Genomic DNA, 20,526 nt, shown 5'->3' with positions numbered 1-20,526 from the left:
TTGAGTTCGCTAGATAATCAAAATTAAAAAAAAAAGTAAAACATACTTTTTAATCTACTAATATGAGAGGAATCTTTTGTCCAATGAGTTTGAACCTATAACTTCAGGTGGCGTAGAATTAGAATTACCATTACATCAAATTAGAAACCGCGACATAAACATAAATGCTTTCGACACAAATATTACTAAACTCGTAACATTTTACTACTAAAATTTTAATTTTTGATAATCTTATTATTAAATGAGTTGTGCAAAGAATGTAATATATTTCATAATTTCGTGATAAATCGGTCACGAAATATATAATTTTCATGAAAAATTGATCACAAAATTATGTTAATTATGAAAATTTTAAAAATTTCGTGATAAATTAGTCGTAAAATAAGAAAATGGTCACACACATTTTTTTTATAAAGAAATTTGCTCTCTCTCTCTCTCTCTCCAGTTGAGTAATAGAATTGTCAAATTTTAAGTTTTGATTGATTTTGTTAAATTGATATGAGTTTAACAATATTTTGTTACGATCCCTAAAGATAAACATAGACTAAGAGGTGCAAATAGAATTCATCAAAAATATAATTTAATAGGTCATCCAAAAAAAAAAAAAAAAAATACAAGTCGTTAGTTTGCCAGTTATATCTCTGACGAGTCAACGCGCGAACAGTAGTCGAAAACGAACTCTAATGTTCTTTCAACTTCCACGAATCATCTCTCAGTTTTCATCAGTCCATCTATTGCCTTTGGTGGATCTGTCCGTACCCGATCCAAACCACAGACCTGTCTTCCTAAAAGATCATTTCCAAACACTTCCCCAGAAGAAGGGACAACCTGGATAAAAAAAAAAAAAAATCTTTCGTAATTCTCTTTCCAATTTCAATTTCCCCCAAACTTTCAAAGATAATCTCAGCTCGCTCTCCGTCCACAGTCAGGTTTCTGAATCTTCAAAACATCAATGGAATTAGCAATCTCTTCAGTTATATCAAAACCATTTTCTCTTCCTCTTCCTCTCCCCCGAGCCACCACCGTCTCTGACAATCCCTCTCTTCACATCCCCAAACCTTACTTCAAGTCCCGAAGCTTCGTTCGGCTCCCTCTTTTTTCCCGCCAAAACGGGGCGATCAGATCACAGAGCTCAAACACCACGTCCACGACTGACCAGCCATCAAATGACGGCTTTTCCGTTGAGGAAAGCTCGAAAACCACGTCCACGACCGACCGGTCAGCCAATGACGGCTTTGTCGTTGAAGACGTTCCACATTTGACCGATTTCCTTCCTGATTTGCCGGTAATCAATCGACGCCATATCAGTGTGTATGCTGGTTCTTTGATTTTTATGTAATCGTTTATGTGTTTATATACTTCTCGGTTTTTATCGTTTTCTTCTTTGGACCAGTCATATACAAATCCTCTACATGATAGCCCGCCTTATGCGATTGTCAGGTAACATTCTGTAATTTTTTGCTTAAAGAGGTTAGTTTGATAATCCTCACAATTGTGTTTTCTTGTAACTTTTTTGTTTTTATCTCCATTTAGGGAAACTTTTGTAAGCACGGAAGATGTAGTTATAGAAAAAGTAAGTCCTGATCCTTTTTACATACTTTTCATTTCCGAGTAAAATCCAATTAAAGTCCTGGCATTAGTGTTAATCTTCCTTTTGTCCTTTTCTTTGTTGCTCTATTCGGCTTTTAGATTGTTGTTAGGAAAGACAGTCCAAGAGGAGTTCATTTTCGGCGTGCTGGGCCAAGAGATAAGGTACGAATTCTTCTAGAAGTAAAACTCTGCCTTGTGAGGTGATTAAAGAGTGATATGAAGAAAGTGTCTTTTGTCATGGTAGGTCTATTTTAGGTCGGAAGAAGTGCGTGCTTGCATAGTTACTTGTGGGGGTTTATGCCCCGGAATTAACACCGTTATCAGGGAGGTTGTGTGTGGCTTAAACTACATGTATGGCGTTGATGATATTCTTGGAATTCAGGTGATTTTCAATCTCATTTTTTAATGTTATAGGTGGAATTGTTGACCTGTGTTTAATATCAAGGGAACTTTTTAGGGAGGTTATAGAGGTTTTTACTCCAAGAATACAATGAAATTGACACCGAAAGTAGTGAATGATATTCACAAGCGCGGTGGAACCTTTCTTCAAACTTCACGGGGAGGTCATGATACCCAAAAGATAGTCGATAACATTCAAGATAGAGGAATAAATCAGGTATGCATACGCTGTGTTTTTCCTAACTAAAAATGATTGACAAATAAGGAGAAAAATAATCCGGTGAAAGTTTGACAATTTGGATATTAGGTTTATATTATTGGAGGTGACGGCACTCTAAGAGGAGCTGCTCTAGTATATAAGGTGACTGATTCCTCGAAACACAAACTTGCTCCCTCCAAATCGATATTGGTAGCTTTTAGTCTTTAGCATTTTATGACACGACTTTGTTTTCTGAAGGAAGTCGAGAAACGTGGCCTTAAAGTGGCAGTTGCTGGAATTCCCAAGACGATTGATAATGATATAGCTGTAAGTATTGAACAAGATTTCGTTGAGACAAGGTTACAAGTTCATGGTCTACGTGCGTGACATCTTTCATCTGTTTTCTAGGGTGTATAAAAACATTATTGCTTATTTTCAAAAGTGGCAATTGATACTCCCTCGCATAAATAAGTAGCAACCTTGGACTATTTAGTTAAACTTTTTTGTGTGTGTGTGTGTGCGTGCGCACAAGGCTACATGAGGTCCAGGGTGGGCAAATGCCCGGCTGAACTTTTTGAAAATTGTAAATTTTACCCTCAATTTTTATATTTTTAGGCCAGATTTATATTATTTTTTTTAAATTTGCTCCCCCTGAATTTTTCTTTACAAATTTGCCTCCCCTAACTTCAATTCCTAGATCCGCCACTGTGTCTGTGTGTTTACCTGGCTATAGGAGAGACTGCAGTTTACTGCCGTTAAATGCTCTGAAAAAAGACGATGATAAGTTTTCATACAAATGGATTGATGTCTTTCTCTTGCATAAAGACACACCATCCTGTTAAGATGTTAGGGGTGGGAGTACCTTTATAGTTAGTAAAGGGCTGATTTCAAAATAATTAGTAATATGTTAGTCTATAGATATAAGTTAGAATTAATGTGAAAAATATATTGGAGGGAAGCTTATGCTTTTGCAAGAGTTCTGGGTCTCTCAAATATCCGTATATCTTGTAATTCCTATCGTTCACTCGAAGAATATCAAAGGTTCTTATCAAATGCGCTCCAGTTTTTTTTAAAATTTTGGTACAATCGTTGTTCATTGTTTAAGTGACTACTATTGAATAGGTAATAGACAGATCTTTTGGCTTTGACACTGCTGTTGAAGAAGCTCAAAGGGCAATTAATGCTGCACATGTAGAAGTTGAAAGTGTGGAAAATGGAGTTGGGATTGTGAAGCTTATGGGAAGATACAGCGGTAACTACATCAATGATTAAACTATGTAGTAGCTATTAACTGTATAACTCGTGTTTAGTTTTTCCTAGGACACGGTTGGATATTTATTGCTGTAGATTTCTTCACATTCTTGTCATTAATATTTCATACCCCAATTATTTTTTTTCCTTGCAGGATTTATCGCAATGTTTGGAACAATTGCAAGTCGAGATGTGGTATGATTTGAAATCTTATACAAACTATACAAATGCAATCAAATAATGTATCTGCAGCAATGCAACATATTTTTTTTTTATACATGGGAAGATCTAAAGCAGTGGTCAAAGGATAGGAAAAGGATTATTCATTTTTACTATATGTGGTCATCTATATAAGTACTATCGTCGATATAAGTTTCATGCATCTATTGACAATTATATCAACTAATGGTTTCAATCTGACAGGATTGTTGCTTGATTCCAGAGTCTCCATTCTATTTGGAAGGCCAGGGTGGATTATTTGAGTTTATTGAGCATCGGCTTAAAGAAAATGGACATATGGTGATTGTCATAGCAGAAGGGGCTGGGCAGGAATATATTTCTCAGGACATGCACGCTTCTGAACAGAAAGATGCATCTGGAAACAGGCTTCTTCTTGATGTTGGTCCATGGCTCTCTCAAAAGATCAAGGTTAATCTGCAACTTGATCAGCGTGACATACTATTATTTTACATATATCTACTTTGTTCCATAACTTTTTTTAGTTGTATTGAGATTTTTTTTTTCCTTCACAATTTTGACCTATTAATTCACATAGTCATCTATTTCCCAATTTGCAGGATCATTTTAAACAGGTTAAGAAGATGCCGATAAATATGAAATACATAGGTATGTCCACAACGTTTGGTTCAATAGTCTCTCTCCAGATGGGCTAAATTACAGTTCTATGATTGAGATTTTTTTATTTTATTATGAAACCTAGAGAAATTTGCAAATACATTTAATAGTCCTGGCAAATTTCCATAAGGTATTTAGTTTTACTACTATTCTGAAATCTGCAAATGTTATCTGGACGCAATAATTCTCGAATTTACACCTCTTGTAACGGTCGATATTTTTGGTTATTCGTTTATACTTTATATTCACTTAACAGATCCCACTTACATGATCCGAGCCGTTCCAAGTAATGCATCGGACAATATCTATTGCACTCTTCTTGCCCATAGTGCTGTCCATGGAGCCATGGCTGGATTCAGCGGCTTCACAGTCGGGCCTGTTAATAGCAGGCACGCTTATATTCCGATCTCAGTAAGAACAAAACAAACTCTCTTTTAAATTGTTTTCATTCATGTTTTCAACTAATATATATCATTATACGGGTATAGTATCAGCTAAAGTTGCGAGAAATTATTAGCTTGAATGTGTTTAGAAGGAAATAGTGTACTCATTATTAACCCCAAAGGGTTGGTCTAGTGGTAAGGGCGATTCTTGGGACCTTATCAGCCCCTGGTTCGATTCCCCCTGGGCGTAACAATTGGTCTAACCCGGTCTATAATGCCAAGGCCTCGTGACTTTTAGTCGGGTCTAATACGGATACCACATTTAAAATAAATAGTGTATGTGTTATTGTTGTTGTCGCAATAAATCAAAAAGAAATTTACTCAATATTCATGTCAAAATAAAACAGTCAGAACATAGTGAAAAATACTTTTCAGTACGACTTGGTTTGGGTATATACTTATTGTTTCACTTGATAATGAAATGGTTGAGATGTTCGAATCCTAACTACAAAGATGTGGGGGTTTCAGCGTGTAACGGAGACGCAAAATATAGTGAAGTTGACGGACAGAAAGTGGGCTAGACTTTTGGCTTCCACAAACCAACCGAGCTTTCTGAGTCTTGATCGAGTTCCGGAAAAAGCTTTTGACGATGTGATCGCCAAGGAAATTTCTGCATCTTAGATATTTTTTTTAGGGTTCAACTCAAAGTACAGTATCGTCTTGTCTCATGTGTAGATAAAGGATTCTTGGTCCCTTCATATTGCAATGGGACCAGGTTCGATAGTAAACTTTGCTTTCACTGCAAAAAAACTTCTAATAATATCTATGATTTTTGGTCACATAGACCACTTGTTAAATGTCATTCTGTCGCTGTACGGGAAAGTTGAGGGTGTAAAAGTCACCATGAACAGGCTGAGATTTTCAACTTATCTTCCCACTTTTGTTGCGCTGTTATGCAAGTTTAAATTGTACAATTCTGAAAGGTTGTTTTATTGGGTGGCTTCTAAATAATTCACTTCAAAACAAAGCGAAAGGCTGTTTCTTATTGGCTGTGTCTGTGGAGGTGTTTATTATGATTGTGTGCGCATGATAAATACACAATGGGATGCCAATATGTATGACGTCATCCATGGTCAGGAAAATGACGTCATTAATAAATATAAAGGTAAATTCATATATAGATTATATACATCTAAATAATTCTCAACTTGTGATGTTGTTGTGAGTGTGACTTGTGAGAATGTGGAGTGTCGTTTGTTACCCAACTTGCATCTTTGGCTCTCATGAATAACTTATGTCCCCTCCAATTTGCATAGTGGACTGGAATGTATGAAATGCATTGCATATGGCATATGGCATATGGCATATGGCATATGGCATATGGATATACACGTACGGAATGAACAAATGGCTGATTTTAATTTTAATTTTTTCCTTGCAGTTATTATGGCCACCATTTTTGGGGTATCCTTGTGCAAATTGCAAGCATTTGATTAATGATTGTGTCCATCATTTTCTCTCTTGTGGATAACATTTATCAAGATTCAAAATAAGTCGAGCTATGATGGTGCTTCTTGTGAGAATTTTCTGGTCTTCATGGTATACAAAATATACCTTAATAGTAGGAGCTAGTGTCTGAAGAATTTTTTTTCCTTCTTTAATCGTTTTGCAAATTAAATAATTATGTAAAGTCTAGTTTTCTTATCTTTCGTACACTAATCGTTCACTTAAAACTAAAAGGGTTCCAATCTCACATTTAATCATGTATATTGCCTTGCGGGGAATGGAAGGCTACATAACAAAGAGTAACTTTTTCGAATCCGTGATATTCATATTTCACAATCAATCATTGTACTACAACTAATTATACATCGACACTGTTAACATTATCTTTATAATTATTACAATTCCATTATTTCAAGCATCTGTCTATTCCAATAAACCAACTTGATCGTTTTTAATTAGCTAGTTATTATAGACGTCTATCATGATCCACGTCGTGATGGAATCATATATCTAACACTACACTATCGTAAAATTAAAAATTAAACTTTGTATTAGTTTAAATATTATTTTATTATAATGTGTGTTTTAATGTTTAATATATTTTTATAAGGGTTAATTGTATCTCAGATTTGAACTCACATTGGACACTTTACTAAGTGAGGTAACTAAATAATATTTGGTGTAATTAATGATATATTAAAGTGTCCAATGTGCTTGAGTGTAATATACAATAATATACAGATATACACCCTTGTAACTAAATAAAAATTATTAAACATTTCATTAATAATAATAACATTTACCTCTCATTTTTAACCCACTCATTTCCTTATGATACAGTTGATACACCAGACATGCATTGATATGAAAGCTACCTAAAAACGACACCGTAATTACAGATCCAGTGTCGTTTTTTTCCTACTAAACATCCACGTGGACCACCTCCACCAATCCCAAATCAACACGTCAGCATCACCGTCTCCCGAGTCAACTCCCTCTCATCCCCCTCGGGCTCCCGAAACAACAACCAACTCTCCGTCGACGACGGTTTCTCAAACTCCGGCACCGGAACCACCTCAGTCCGACGCCTCTTACGATTCCGGGCGGTGTTTTCCGGCGGATCGGAAAGCCCGGCCTCGAGCGGAAAGTTGAGGATGGCCTTCCGACCCCTCATCTTGAAGGCGGCGCAGTCGTAAGCCTTCGCCGCGTCCACGTCAGTGTCGAAAGTCCCCAGCCAAACTCGGCTTCCCTTCCTCGCCGGATCCCGAATCTCCGCCGCGAATTTCCCCCACGGCCGCCGGCGAACTCCCCGGAAGTGCCTCCTCTCGCCGGATATGCTCTCGATTTTCCGTATCCGATCGACGGAACTGATCTCCGGCGAGTTGAACTCGACGGTTTCGGATTTCGGTTTTTGGAGCTCCGAGCACGCGTTCGTAGGGTTTGAGGAGTCCGGCGAATTCGGCTCGGATTCGGATTGGGAATATTCGGATTTCACGGGTTGGAGATCGGAGAAAGGACACGTGGCAGTTGCGGTTGATGTGGTGCTTGTGAGGCATGAAAGGAAATCATTGGAAAAGGCGAAATCGCCGAGAAGATATTGGCGAATGAGCTCCAGAGTTGTTGATTCATCTCCAAGTAATAACTCTTCTTCCATTATTAATAATAATTAACAATAATAATTTTGTTCTGGACTTGAAACTTGAAAGTTTATGGTGTTTGGGAATGAGGTAAGATAGGTCAAGCTAGGATATATATATATACGCAGGGCTTTGATTATTGTATTTGTATTGTAAATTTGATTGTGGAGACATTAATGTTTATCGCTTGTCACGTCATTACTGGGACCCACTTGTCATAATAATGGGATAGCTTGATATTTTATTTTATTTTATTTATTTATTTATTTAGCAGTACATGCCAGTGATGCCACACATATATTGCGTATGCAAAGTGATGTAAGTTTGGGAGCTAGCTACTGTAACAGAAATTTAAATTAGTTTGTTTTCAAGAAGAAAATATTTGATTAATTTATATGGCCGCAGAATTTAGCTTTTTTGAATGGCAAGAAGCATGATCGACACATTTTAATATATAAATTTAAATAACCAAATGGCAACGAATAACACTATTATCATTTTTTTTAATCCTCGCCCTGGTGGTAGGGGAACGCTTTTTTGTATATTTATTTATATTAATTTACTCCTGATTCCTGAATGAGTTAATTAAAGAGTTTTCGTTAACTAATTAACTAATGATACCAAAGACATAGGCTCGCATGATTCCTACATAACATATATGCCCTTTTTCATCTCACATTTTGAATGAGAATGAATAAAAAAAATACTTGTAGTTACACAAGAGATTATATGGATTATATTCTGATCTTCCACTAATTATTTTTAAACCGCTCTTCGTAATTATTTACGATCGGACCATTCTGACAGGAGTACACTGGCCAAATTCTTTTTGGTTTTATTAATATTTTACCCGTATAATGAATTTAAATTGTAATTTATTTAAGCATTATTACACTCTTTTTTTTCATTTTTTTATAACTGCTTTTATCATCACCTAAAAGCTAAAACTAGTGTAAACTCACTATCCAATACATTTACCTTATTCGATTAGTTTAGCACTAACACAATAATTCATAATCACTTATGTCAATTAATACTCTATTAAAGTAATTAAGCAGAAAAACTAGTGCATCACTAATCAGTGCTGCCCAACTCATTACAATTCCCTCTATAATACGAGCAATTAGATTTGGAATAATGGATATTAGCACAGGTGTTTATTGTGGGGCTTCATCAGCCATAATAATAATAATAATAACAATAAGTATTTTATATTATGGGAAAAAGATTCCTTTAAGGCCCAATCGTAGAAAATCGACATATAAAATGAATGTGAAAGCATAGCCACCAGTGGTAGGCATATTCTAACACGGTTCTCACTCAAATGCACCAGCTAACACCCTTTTCATTAATGTCTCACATAATACCAATAAACATGCCAACCCAAAAGAAGAATAAATCACTTCATAATTATACTTATACTTGAGGTAAAAAAAAATTATAATTATACTTTTGCTTAAATCAAACTTATTTGATCATATTGAGCTCTAATATTTATCATTTCGATATATAATGATAAATATTAAATTAAATTCATGGCTTTGTTAGTTGATATATTACAAATTCTTTAGTTTTTTTTTTAACAAACTATGTATAATTATTAGTTAATTTACTTCCCAAGTGTGACTAATTCTTTAGAATTCTTAAAATAATATTATAATCTTAGACACATCTAACTAAAAGAAGCTACATAATATTACCTATAAGAAATAGAATTCCATACATATATGTAGCTTCATTACATATTCAAGTTTATTCAAGTGCAAATCTATAAACAAATAAAGATACTATCGCTTAGATTAATTATTTTAGCTCCAAGTTGAGAATTTAATTTTCTGGGCAGACCACAGATGATATATCACCATCATATCAGTGTCATGTATAACTGTTATGATCTTATACATATATATATATATATATATATATATATATATATATATATATATATATTAAGAGGCAAATACTATTACTAATAAACATATATGTTGAGAAATAAAATATTGTTAATTTCATTTTTCAATCGAACTCGAAAAGACTGTGTGATTATGATTCAAGGGCGAATCACGAGCACTAAAAAAATTATCGGTGTCATTTTTTTCGTTTGAATTCAAAAGAACGTACGGTGACGATGAATAAAAGAACCCGAAATGTCAAAGAGTCATATACAGGTAAAGACAACGATAACAATGGGTTGGATTCTCAATAGGCTCTTTTGTAATTATCTTCACCTTGACGGAGGTTTTTGGATGCAACATGTCGCATCTACCAGTCGAATCTAAAAGACTTTTAAATATGACATGTCGCATCTAAAGACATCATCGAATTTCATGCTGTAAGTCTTGTTTGGGATAATCATCGACATCTATTAATGGTATGAGCATGATCAGCTACATGGATCTAATCTTAATTGGCTTACTCGTTTATCCAATTAATCATCTTTTTTTACATTGAAGTGTCAATTTTTCCATCGGAAGAACGACGGTATAATATAATTTAGTAATAGCTTTAAACTCTTGTGATGCATACTATAATAAGTTCGTATGAAGATTAAATTCATTGTACTTTTGCTACCCTTTTGAATTTTTATATTTTTTATAATTAAAAGATAAAAAGAATATGTAAGAACGATATAGATGACTAAGATGAGTAATATATTGGTATTGTTTATTAATTAAGAAAGAGACGTAAGCTCTTACCAATGCAACTAACTAGAGCTCGATTTGTCGCAAGTGGGCGATCTTTTTTTGACATTGATCATTAGTAGTTGTAGTAGTTACGTTGCTTTGAGTGGGACCCACTCTATATTAACTACTAATAAAAAGGACAATCAATTTGTTAAATAAATACAACAAACAAAACAACTAGGGCTTTTCGCAAGTGGATAATATAATATACGAGAGAGAGAGAGTTAGAGAGAGAGAGAGGGAGATGGCCTTATAATATTGAAGCAGCTACAAAATTTTAAACGATTTTTAATAAATGTAAGGCTGTATTTCCCTGAAAAAGGAAAAAAATGAAAAAGAAAAAGAAAAAAAAGGGTGCCACTGAAAACAACTGTGAAAATATCACAAAAACTGTGAACTGGGGATAAGAGTGTGACACATGAGATCTTATCGTCGCCGAATTTAATATATTTGGTAATATCGGTTCGATCGCTTTACATACCGCTAGGCGTAAAAAAATATTATTCAAGAAAAATGCGTCGATCTAAAAGGAAAATTTGTGAAAGCAGATGGGTTATATTATATTTAGAGACTGAACAAAAAGATATACGTCTCTAATTATCCTTGCCATAGCAGCAACAAATATATTAGTTCACATTTCACAATCCCCTGTGCTGTCTAAGCCTGATTTTAATATCGTTATGTCGATCATATTTAGAATATAGTCTTCTCTTTTTACACACACACAAAATGTGAAAACTCTGATAAAAGAGTGTAAACTGATCAACCCTAGATTTTAAAAGTGGTTGATTATTTTACATGGTGAAGGTAACACTTCTTGATTGTTAGTTTAATTTAGATTAGATCGCACTATATTTGCAATGTCTTTTGAGTGCTATCTCACACACGGGCGTGTATATATATATATATATATATATAGTCCACGTTTTTAGGTTTGTGACCTGGCTATTCACCACCGCTTGTGAATTTGTTGTCCTTGACAACTTATTTTCTAGAAAAAACAACAGTAATTAATAGCAATAATAATAAAATATTATAGAACTTAGACAACGCGACGACAATAATGCGATTACTAGCGTTTTCTTTAGCAATTAAGCTTTTCAAGAGCTAAAATTCGGTCAAGCATATATAATATATCAGTAAGTAGTAATAATAATAATAATAAACAATAGAGACTTCACTTGACCGTTAATAAGTTAAAGGTAAAGTCCTTGGCGCCATAAAACATTATACATAGGATTGGAAAATGGCATTAATTACCATTCTTTGATAAATTTCTAAGACTCTTCCTCGATTTTCTTATAAAAATGCTCCATATTTATATATACAAAAGAAGATATACTGATTTGACTATAGTTATTGCGAATAATTAAGAGACAACCGTGTCTAAATCACAACAATTATGCGAATAACGGATAATAGTCGAGGACGAAGTTAGGAATCTAGATAAGAGGAGCTAATTGAAAAAAACAAATTCAAAGAGGGTTAATTTGTAAATTTTTTAAGATTATAAAAAAGTAAAAAAAAAATAAAAAATAGATAAAAAGTGCAAAAACAAAATAATTTGAGGGGCAATTATAGTCCACCTTGAGCTAATACTGGCTTCGTGCCTGAGAATAACCTTTATAAGTTTCAACTTGAAGATTGTTTTACTCTTCGTAGGGATTACACCCTCTGTAACGATGGAAGTCACGTGACAAAGAGGATATATGCATGTAAGCCTTCTTCAAATATTTAAACATTCAAATATTTGAAATTCCATTTTTAATTTCTATTGTATTATGTGTTAAGCCGTTTTTTGGATTTAACATTTTGAGAACACGCGGTGTGCCTGGAATAGTCACGTGCCTAGTATTGGATCGGCCCAAATTACTTTTCAAGAGTCCAAAGGGCTCAAGGAAGTTCGGGACAAAGCCCAAAGCGTCCAAGAGCTTCAGAGGATCTTAGAATCGCAAAGAGGGAAATAATGCTTTGCCTTCTTCTTCGTCGGAAATGCGTTCTTCGTCTTTGATTCCTGGCCTGGAGGTCGAGCCTGCTTGGAGGTCGAGCCTGCCTGGAGGTCGAGCTCGCCTGGAGGTCGAGCCTGGCCTGGAGGTCGGCCCTGGCCGGAGGTCGAGCCTGCCTGGAGGTTGAGCTCGCCTGGGGGTCGAGCTCGCCTGGAGGTCGAGCCCGACTTGGAGGTCGACCCTGGCTGGAGGTCGAGCTCGCCTGAAGGTCGAGCCTACTTGGAGGTCGAGTCTGGCCTGGAGGTCGAGCCTGCCTGGAGGTCGAGCTCGCCTGGAGGTCGAGCTCGCCTGGAGGCCGAGCCTGGCTTGGAGGTCGACCATGGTTGGAGGTCGAGCCTGCGTGGAGGTCGAGCTCGCCCGGAGGTCGATCCTACCTGGAGGTTGAGCTCGCCTGGGGGATCGAGCTCGCCTGGAGGTCGAGCCTGGCTTGGAGGTCGACCCTGGCTGGAGGTCGAGCCTGCCTGGAGGTTGAGCTCGCCTGGGGGGTCGAGCTCGCCTGGGGGTCGAGCTCGCCTGGAGGTCGACCCTGGCTTGGAGGTCGACCCTGGCTGGAGGTCGAGCCTGCCTGGGGGTCGAGCTCGCCTGGGGGGTCGAGCTCGCCTGGGGGGCGTGCTCGCCTGGAGGTCAACCCTGGCTGGAGGTCGAGCCTGCCTGGAGGTTGAGCTCGCCTGGGGGGTCGAGCTCGCCTGGGGGGCGTGACCGTGCTCTTCGTGAGCTGCCTACGTACCCGCTTTGCGGGATCAGGTCATGACGTAGTTCAGGGCGAGTGTGTTTGCTATGTGAGTGGATTCTTGGATTTTTGTTTTTCTTCCTCCCGCCGAGAGGTGGCTCTCGGTCTTTGTCTATGATCCGGGATAATTTTGAAGTTGGGAGAGTATTTGGCTGAGAGAATTTTGAGTTGAGAGTCTCTGGGGTTGAGAGAATTTTGAGTTAAGAGGATTCTGAGTTGAGTGTCCATCTCCCTTTTGATTTGTATGAGTAAGCTATTTATAGGGAAAACATGCCGCTTTGTTGAAAATTCGTTTGTCGCTTGTTTAAAATTCGCTTGTCGCTTGTTGAAAATTCGCTTGTCGCTTGTTGAAAATTCGCTTGTCGCTTGTCCCAAATTCGCTTGTCGCTTGTTTTTAGTCATGCGTATTTTTAGCATTTGACTAAATTGTCATTTTATATTGTAACGTCGTTTTTGCAATTGAGGCGTCGTTTTTATCATAAGAAAAAGACGGCATAACATTATGTGAAAAATATCAAACACTACATCTTACGGGTTTTAGTCAGTGCTGCATTTATACCATGCATTTTCGATAATATCACACATATTACCTTAAGGATATTCTTCACGCATTAAAATACCTTAAGGATTATTTAAATCATTAGCAATAAAACAAATTGAGAGGATATATTGATATCATAAAAAAACGCAAGAACTTTAGACTAAAACTCAACTTAACTCTAACTATATAACCACACTGAAAAATAGATTTTGCTATATATCCAACGTTTGATACTCTTTAGTTAATTAACCACTCAAATAATGAACAGAAATGAAAATGACTTTTTTACCCTAAAGATTCTTCTTGCTTTATTTTTTCACGGAAATTGTTTATTTAGTTTTTAAATTGCACAATAAAAAGCAGTTACGAACATTTGCGATAATCGAAGGAAAATATTCCGAACACGCAACTGATTATTTCCAACTATTTCTCATTTTATTAAACACAGAAAAAGGTTCTTCCTGTGATTCCTTATGCACGAACAACATAAAAAAAAATTCCGACTATTTCCAAGGTATGATTATCGCATCACAATCACATCTTAGATAATAGTAATTGTTTTTTAGATTTATGTGTATAAAATGAGATTCTGAACGATTAAAAAAAACTAATTCCTATTGTTCTTGCTTAAATCATTAACGATGAAGGCGATTTATGATTTTCATTTAGTTTCACAAGAAAAAATTTGTAAATCGCTTATGCATGTTGCGTATATATTTAGTTTTCAAGTGATAACAATTAATTACAATATAATGGTAATTTGTTATTCCATCAAAACTGTGGGACTAAAACTGAGTAAGAAATGTTAATGCCAAAAAGAGAGTAAAGGTCGTGAAATCTTGACTTCTAAAAATAATTTATAGTTAATTGAAGAAAATTATAAGAAAGTGTATGTTGTTTGTTGGTAATTTACAGTTAATAGTAGTTTATTTTGAGAAACTTTAAGTTCTATAGATTGAGTGGGAATACGCAATACGTTAAAACTGCAAGCTACAATTTAGGCAATAAATAAATTAATTATTAATATGAAAAAATTAAAAATCAAATCACATTAAAATAATTGCTTGCCTAAAATAACTGATTTTACATGCAAAAAATTTAAGGGTCAAGCGGCTATATAGCCAAATAGAACTTAAGCTTTTGCAAAATAGCCATAGTTTGTCAACTATAAACAAACTAGCCAAAGTAATATTAATCTAGGTTGAATTAAATTTAATCCCAACGAACTATAAAGACAGAATGTAAGATTTATGACGGCTGGATTAAAATTAATCGAGGCATGATTAAAAGTCGTAGTACTCTCAATTGGCTATTTTGCTATACCTAATGAAACTATGGCTATTTTGCAAAAGTCATAGTTTGAATTGGCTATTTCATACCATTTTTCCAAAATTTAAACGAAGCCTAAAGGGAATTATTGGAATGATATAATATTGGCCACGTCACCAATTTGGTTAAATTTCTAATGATCTTCAAACGTTGGTCATGTAACAAACTTTATATTTGTAGTGGCTTAGATGGTTAGATTTCGCCCTTTAAATTATTCACGTTCAAACATATTGTAACAGACAATTTTTTTGCCCTCAAAAGATTTATCATTTTCGTTTCCAATAATTCGGGCGGGCTAGGTATCTAGCCCAAACAGCCCTCCTATTTTAAAATTATGGTCCAACTATTAACATATTTAGGAAAGTAGCCAATTTGTTATATAAAATTCTAATAATCCAATAATAGCCTTATCCAATAATACCCTTAAGAGTTGTTATTATTAACTGTCAGAGTAAATAATATTAACGATAACAAGAAAAATAGTAAATCTCATTACCCATAACAATAACAACAGTAAATCTTATTAACTAGTAACAAGAACAACAATAAATCTTACTAACTTTCATTTTCGCCGTCTCCGATGTCGGAATCTGAGTTTTCATCAAAGTTTCAAACGGCGAAATCTCAACCCTACCTTCAAACGTCGGATCTGTGCAGCTGCATGACTCGCTCATGTTCGAGATCATTTATGGAGGAGGATCGTCACGGTTAATCGAATTAACATTCACAGTAAATCTGATTAACTATCACAGTTAATATGCAAAACTGAACTTGCGACCTTCGAACGTGGCCGGATCGGCGCAATCGCGAGACTCGTCGATGTTCAAAATCGTTTTCGGAAGAAGTTCTTCACAGTTAATCAGATTAACTCTGACAGATCAGTTAATCATATTAACTGTGACAATTAATCCGACTAACGGTCGAATGAAAAACCTAGAATCTGAAATCGCCGCCAAATCCGAACCAAATCCCGAAAGAGTCGAAGGCAAGCTAATGATGCAGAGTGACTTGGATTTTGTCACCGGTCGATTGGAGTCGAGTGTCGGCCTCCGAGCACTCCCTCGCGACTGCGTAGCTGCAGCGCTGGCCGTTGCAGTACACTGGCGGCGGAGGGCTTCCGATCGTCGGGGTTGGTCTTCACCGTCATATTCCCAGACTTTGACGGAGATCTCCAGGAAGGCGCGAGAGGCTCTGAGGAGGAGGAACACAACGAACCACTCGTCTGTGAGGTTGTTGCCGAATCGGAGCTTGCCGCGGAGGTGAAGGACTGCGGCGGCGATTGGGAGAGAGAGAACGACTCGTGCTACCATATGTAGTCGGAGGTGAAAAGGGCTAGGGTTTGGATGATTCGAAGGTGGAGAGTTGGGATTGGGAGAGGGGAAGGGTCTAGATATTCTTCAATGGCTGGGAAGAGATCTTGGTTAATTGGAAAGGGCATTTTCGGTACAACATTTTTTTGGCCAATTTCTTAATAAAACACAAACTTTGGCTATTATTTTAAAAGATCATTCATTAAGTGGCTACTTGTTTACAAATCTCCAATAATTCCCTAAGCTTGACCAACCTGGGAAAAGAAAAGGAAAAAAAAAAAAAAAAATTTGCTTTAATGAGCACAGCCTTTAAACGTTTTCGGATCCTTCCAAAAATTGAAAATGAAAGAATGCTTGCAAAAAATATTAATATAAATTGATGCACTACATAACCTAAACATTTAATTAAAAACAACATAGCTCTATAAAGTTCGTAATTATACCTCAAAAGAAAACTATGTTACATCTCATAACAAAAATTAATTAACTAATTGGCTAACATTTTTATCCTTTTTTCAGATGCTATAAAATATGAAAAATGGGTTGATATAGGGACATAATTCGGAGATTTTTAGTTATTTTCCCTGCCAAAAAATAAATAATAATTAGCAGGTGACGTAGAGTTTTGCGCAAACGAACCATTTTTGTTAGAGCAATAATGAAAGATGACCAAATTAAGGGAAACAATATGTATCCAAAATTAGCCATAGTTGCACAAAATAATGCTTTAGTTTTCCTGAGCGGTTGTTAAATTTTGGATAATGTTGTACAAGTTGTATATAACATCTAACATCATTCCACATCTTTATTACGTACACCAATATTTCTTTAATAATGTATCTTTCGTGTACCTTCTATATGAATGGAGCGAAAACTTGTTAGGAAGACTTTATTTTATGAGTTATGTATTTGAGCAACAAATTGGACACGTAAATAAGCAAAGTTTCTTCATTTCAGTGGCGTGTAATTAAAAAACGGTGAAGTGTAACATATCGTGTCAAAAGCCTAATTAAATTGGAAAAAATTATACAAAATTCGTATTTGTAACTAATTAAGTCAATTTTTTTTTCAAAATAGTCAAATTAGATCTAGTCCAAAATTTATTCAATATTTTCAACAAAAAGATCGACTCTTATATACAAACAGTACATCCCGGTCGATAAAAAAAATTTATTTCAGTCGCCGCCACACTTCCGCTGTATTATGATTTAACTATTCAGCTACAATACCGTTATCTCATTAAATTGGTGTCCATGGAATTTATATGTGGAAGTCTTTAAAGTAATTAATACGACCATATCTAAAAGGGTGAGATGAAACGCTCATAACTGTTATTATTATATATCTTTAATTATATTTTGTCTGATATAGAAAAAGATATACATGATATAATACAATGATACGTAATTGTAATAAAACGAATAAAGAAATTCAACAAACCATACTGTGTGCTGGTCTACATTTATCACGAGAAGACACATTAACACACGTATATTTACAAAAATATAACGAATAAAATTAATATAATGAAAAAAAAAAAAAAAAAAACCATTCAATTTCAACCTGTATAGCTCGACGTATTATACGTCATCGTCTGTCAACTTGAATAACGAATAAAGAACTTCTTTTTGTCATTTTCCTGATTTAGAAAAGTCTTTCTAGATAGCCACGAGTTGTGAATACCCAAAGGAAGTGTAAGGAGATAACGGTGACAGAGGCGGAACGGAGAATATCCCATTCCCGTCTTTCCCGTCCCAAACCGCCGTCCAATTTGACGGCGTCAAAGGACAAACAGTCGAAACCGTCGTTATTTCCTCTTCCACCTTCAAACCCTTGCTGTTCCTCTCTCCAACAGCCTCGCCGGAGCTCTCAACCTCTCTCGGCCTTTTCCGTTCTCCATTCGCCTGGAAACTCGCCGGCGCCGGCGAGACCCGACCAGCCTCGAGCGGGAAGTTCAGGATCGCTCTGCTCCCGCGCATCCTGAAAGCGGCGCGATCGTAAGCCCTAGCGGCGTCGATCGCGGTGTCGAAAGTCCCGAGCCAAACGCGAGATCCACGGCGATTAGGATCTCGAATCTCCGCCGCGAATTTCCCCCACGGCCTTCTTCTCACTCCGCGGTAGTGCCTTCCGTCGGCGGGGATTTCCTCCGCCGGAGGCTTAGACGGGATCGCCACGTGGACCGGCGGTCGGCGCTTGCTCAGGCTCGAAGCCGGCCTCGGAGATTCGCTGGATCGGACGAACAAGCGAATCATATCTTCTTCGTCTTGATTTCGATTCTCTTCCTTAGGAGTTTTGAATTGACGACTGGACGGCTGAGATTGATTCTGGATTTGAGCGGTGCAGTGATCCAGGCCGTTGAGGAAGCTGTCCAGAGATGCGTGGTCGTTGAGAAGGTGTTGCCTAATCAGCTCCAAGGCTGAAGCCTCTTCTTGTACTTGTAAACTCATAGTTTGTCTAATTAGCTTGGTTTTTATTTCGTTTGTGTATTATAAGTGATTTGTGAACTTTGTGTTTTGAGTGAGAATAAAAGTGTATGTTAAGGTATTTAAAGGGTGAGGAATTAATGATGACTGAAAGTAAATGAGAGAATTATGTGTGGCTTCTAAGGAGCTTCCTAGTTAGAGATTGGAAGTCACATTTTTCTTCTTTTACTTGAAGGAAGGGTGATATAAATAACTCCAAATTCTAAAGATTATTATTTTATTCAGCAAGTTGCCACTTGGCATTATCCATTTCAAAGCACAAGTGCACAACTTGTGCAGACTCTTCTTTTTAGATGTCAAATTTGATTTTCTTTGGTGGGGTCAAATGATTTCAGTGTGTCCTTTCTTGGGTATTTCCGGTTAAAGGAACTTGGAACTAATGTTAGTAGAGTTGAATTTCAATTTGCTGATTAAAAATATATTAATTTTATATGTTAGCCAATACCCCACATGTTTAAATTAAAACCATTGTCTATGTTGCAAATTAACTTGTTTTTCCTGTGAGTTGAATATCATAGGTCGGCTTCTTTTTGTTTTTTGTTTTTTTTTTTTTGCTTGGGGGTAATTAAGCTGTCAAATAATAAAAATTAAACTAATAGATAGTCATCATTATACCTGGACACACGCATGCATGCATTATCATGATATAACGCCACACAAAGCCAGATTAATTTTTTTTAGTTGTTGCTTCTTCTTTACTGATTAATTATTTATTAACATTGCAGTATTGCACTATATGCCCGTTGGTTTATTAAACATCAGGCCTAATTCACCTATCATTTGTCGGAAAGTGGAACCTAGTAATTAATTTAAGAATACATACGTATATTGTAAGAAGCTAATTAGACGATAAATAGTATATAAGAAATTTCTTATAAGAAATATTTAGTATTGCGGGACCCACAACTCTCTGTGTTTATTTAACGCGCGTTGTGTTTTTTTTTTTTTTGAATTGTGGGCGGCACCACGGGAAAGATTATATTGATAAACTCTCATTTAAGTGGCGGAGGAATACCGTGGTTATACAACGGAGCTAATACCACGAAGGTCGTTCACAACTTCTTGACAAACACAAAGAGGAGCCGATTACATATAAATTGGTTATTCGATTAATTCAAGGGTAGTTTTCCTTGGTGCTTGCACAAATGTTGAACCGATTGTCCCTGCAGAATTGCATGAAAACTCTTATTAATCATCAAATGTAACTTGAAATGATATATAGAGTTACGCATGACTATAATTAAAATTATCAACATTATTTGTATAATAATATCTAATTTGTTACTTACTCGTGACATTACATCGTTTTGGAAAAATATTTTGTTCAAGATATATTGTGCAATTATTTGCTCAAAGTTTATGGAGATCTTTAGGAATATCTCCTTTTGCATACGATCGAACTGAAATGTCTTTGACTTATTCCGAGTTTAAAAGAGAGATTATTTATTGGATATGATTTTATGATCTTGCACGATATTTGAAAGATTTTTTCACGATCCTAACAAAACTCATCTAAAATTTTGATTATCGAGTTAACTCTTTTTAGTTTTCCACCCGACTTATCTCTTACTCATTCAATGGTTCTTACTTCTTCATTGACTATTATAGAATTGAGCATTTTTT

At 36.0% G+C, this 20,526-nt stretch overlaps 3 protein-coding genes across 3 annotated transcripts; 1 reads left to right on the top strand and 2 right to left on the bottom strand.

Annotated features, from left to right (window-relative positions):
- Nucleotides 1-717: 717 nt before the first annotated feature.
- Nucleotides 718-5,612, top strand: PFK4 (phosphofructokinase 4). The gene is made up of 14 exons (XM_089604409.1): nucleotides 718-1,285; nucleotides 1,394-1,440; nucleotides 1,534-1,573; nucleotides 1,690-1,752; nucleotides 1,835-1,972; nucleotides 2,048-2,206; nucleotides 2,297-2,350; nucleotides 2,447-2,515; nucleotides 3,311-3,440; nucleotides 3,594-3,634; nucleotides 3,863-4,087; nucleotides 4,237-4,285; nucleotides 4,551-4,705; nucleotides 5,206-5,612. Exons 1-14 carry the CDS (start codon nucleotides 953-955, stop codon nucleotides 5,356-5,358), a joined length of 1,656 nt encoding a protein of 551 aa, XP_089460535.1. The 5' UTR covers nucleotides 718-952; the 3' UTR covers nucleotides 5,359-5,612.
- A 1,329-nt stretch (nucleotides 5,613-6,941) lies between these two features.
- Nucleotides 6,942-7,929, bottom strand: LOC149379853 (ethylene-responsive transcription factor ERF107-like). The gene has a single exon (XM_089604410.1). It carries the CDS (start codon nucleotides 7,835-7,837, stop codon nucleotides 7,142-7,144), a length of 696 nt encoding a protein of 231 aa, XP_089460536.1. The 5' UTR covers nucleotides 7,838-7,929; the 3' UTR covers nucleotides 6,942-7,141.
- Nucleotides 7,930-17,809: 9,880 nt separating this feature from the next.
- Nucleotides 17,810-19,069, bottom strand: LOC149379852 (Integrase-type DNA-binding superfamily protein). Its single transcript, XM_089603002.1, has one exon. It carries the CDS (start codon nucleotides 18,865-18,867, stop codon nucleotides 18,079-18,081), a length of 789 nt encoding a protein of 262 aa, XP_089459128.1. The 5' UTR covers nucleotides 18,868-19,069; the 3' UTR covers nucleotides 17,810-18,078.
- Between the last annotated feature and the right edge of the window lie 1,457 nt (nucleotides 19,070-20,526).

Source organism: Urtica dioica, chromosome 12 (genome assembly GCF_054948205.1).
Source record: "Urtica dioica subsp. dioica isolate 48M chromosome 12, U.dioica_male_clone48M_v1_H2, whole genome shotgun sequence".
Lineage (NCBI taxonomy): Eukaryota > Viridiplantae > Streptophyta > Magnoliopsida > Rosales > Urticaceae > Urtica > Urtica dioica.
This window is presented reverse-complemented; position numbering and strand designations above follow the sequence as displayed.

Bases quoted from the DNA above. Each gene is read 5' to 3' on its own strand.
- LOC149379852 (XM_089603002.1), bottom strand. From the start codon at position 18,867: ATGAGTTTACAAGTACAAGAAGAGGCTTCAGCCTTGGAGCTGATTAGG.
- LOC149379853 (XM_089604410.1), bottom strand. From the start codon at position 7,837: ATGGAAGAAGAGTTATTACTTGGAGATGAATCAACAACTCTGGAGCTC.
- PFK4 (XM_089604409.1), top strand. From the start codon at position 953: ATGGAATTAGCAATCTCTTCAGTTATATCAAAACCATTTTCTCTTCCT. The intron at 1,574-1,689 runs GTAAGTCCTGAT...TTCGGCTTTTAG, and splicing joins AAGATGTAGTTATAGAAAAA to ATTGTTGTTAGGAAAGACAG. The intron at 3,635-3,862 runs GTATGATTTGAA...TCAATCTGACAG, and splicing joins CAATTGCAAGTCGAGATGTG to GATTGTTGCTTGATTCCAGA.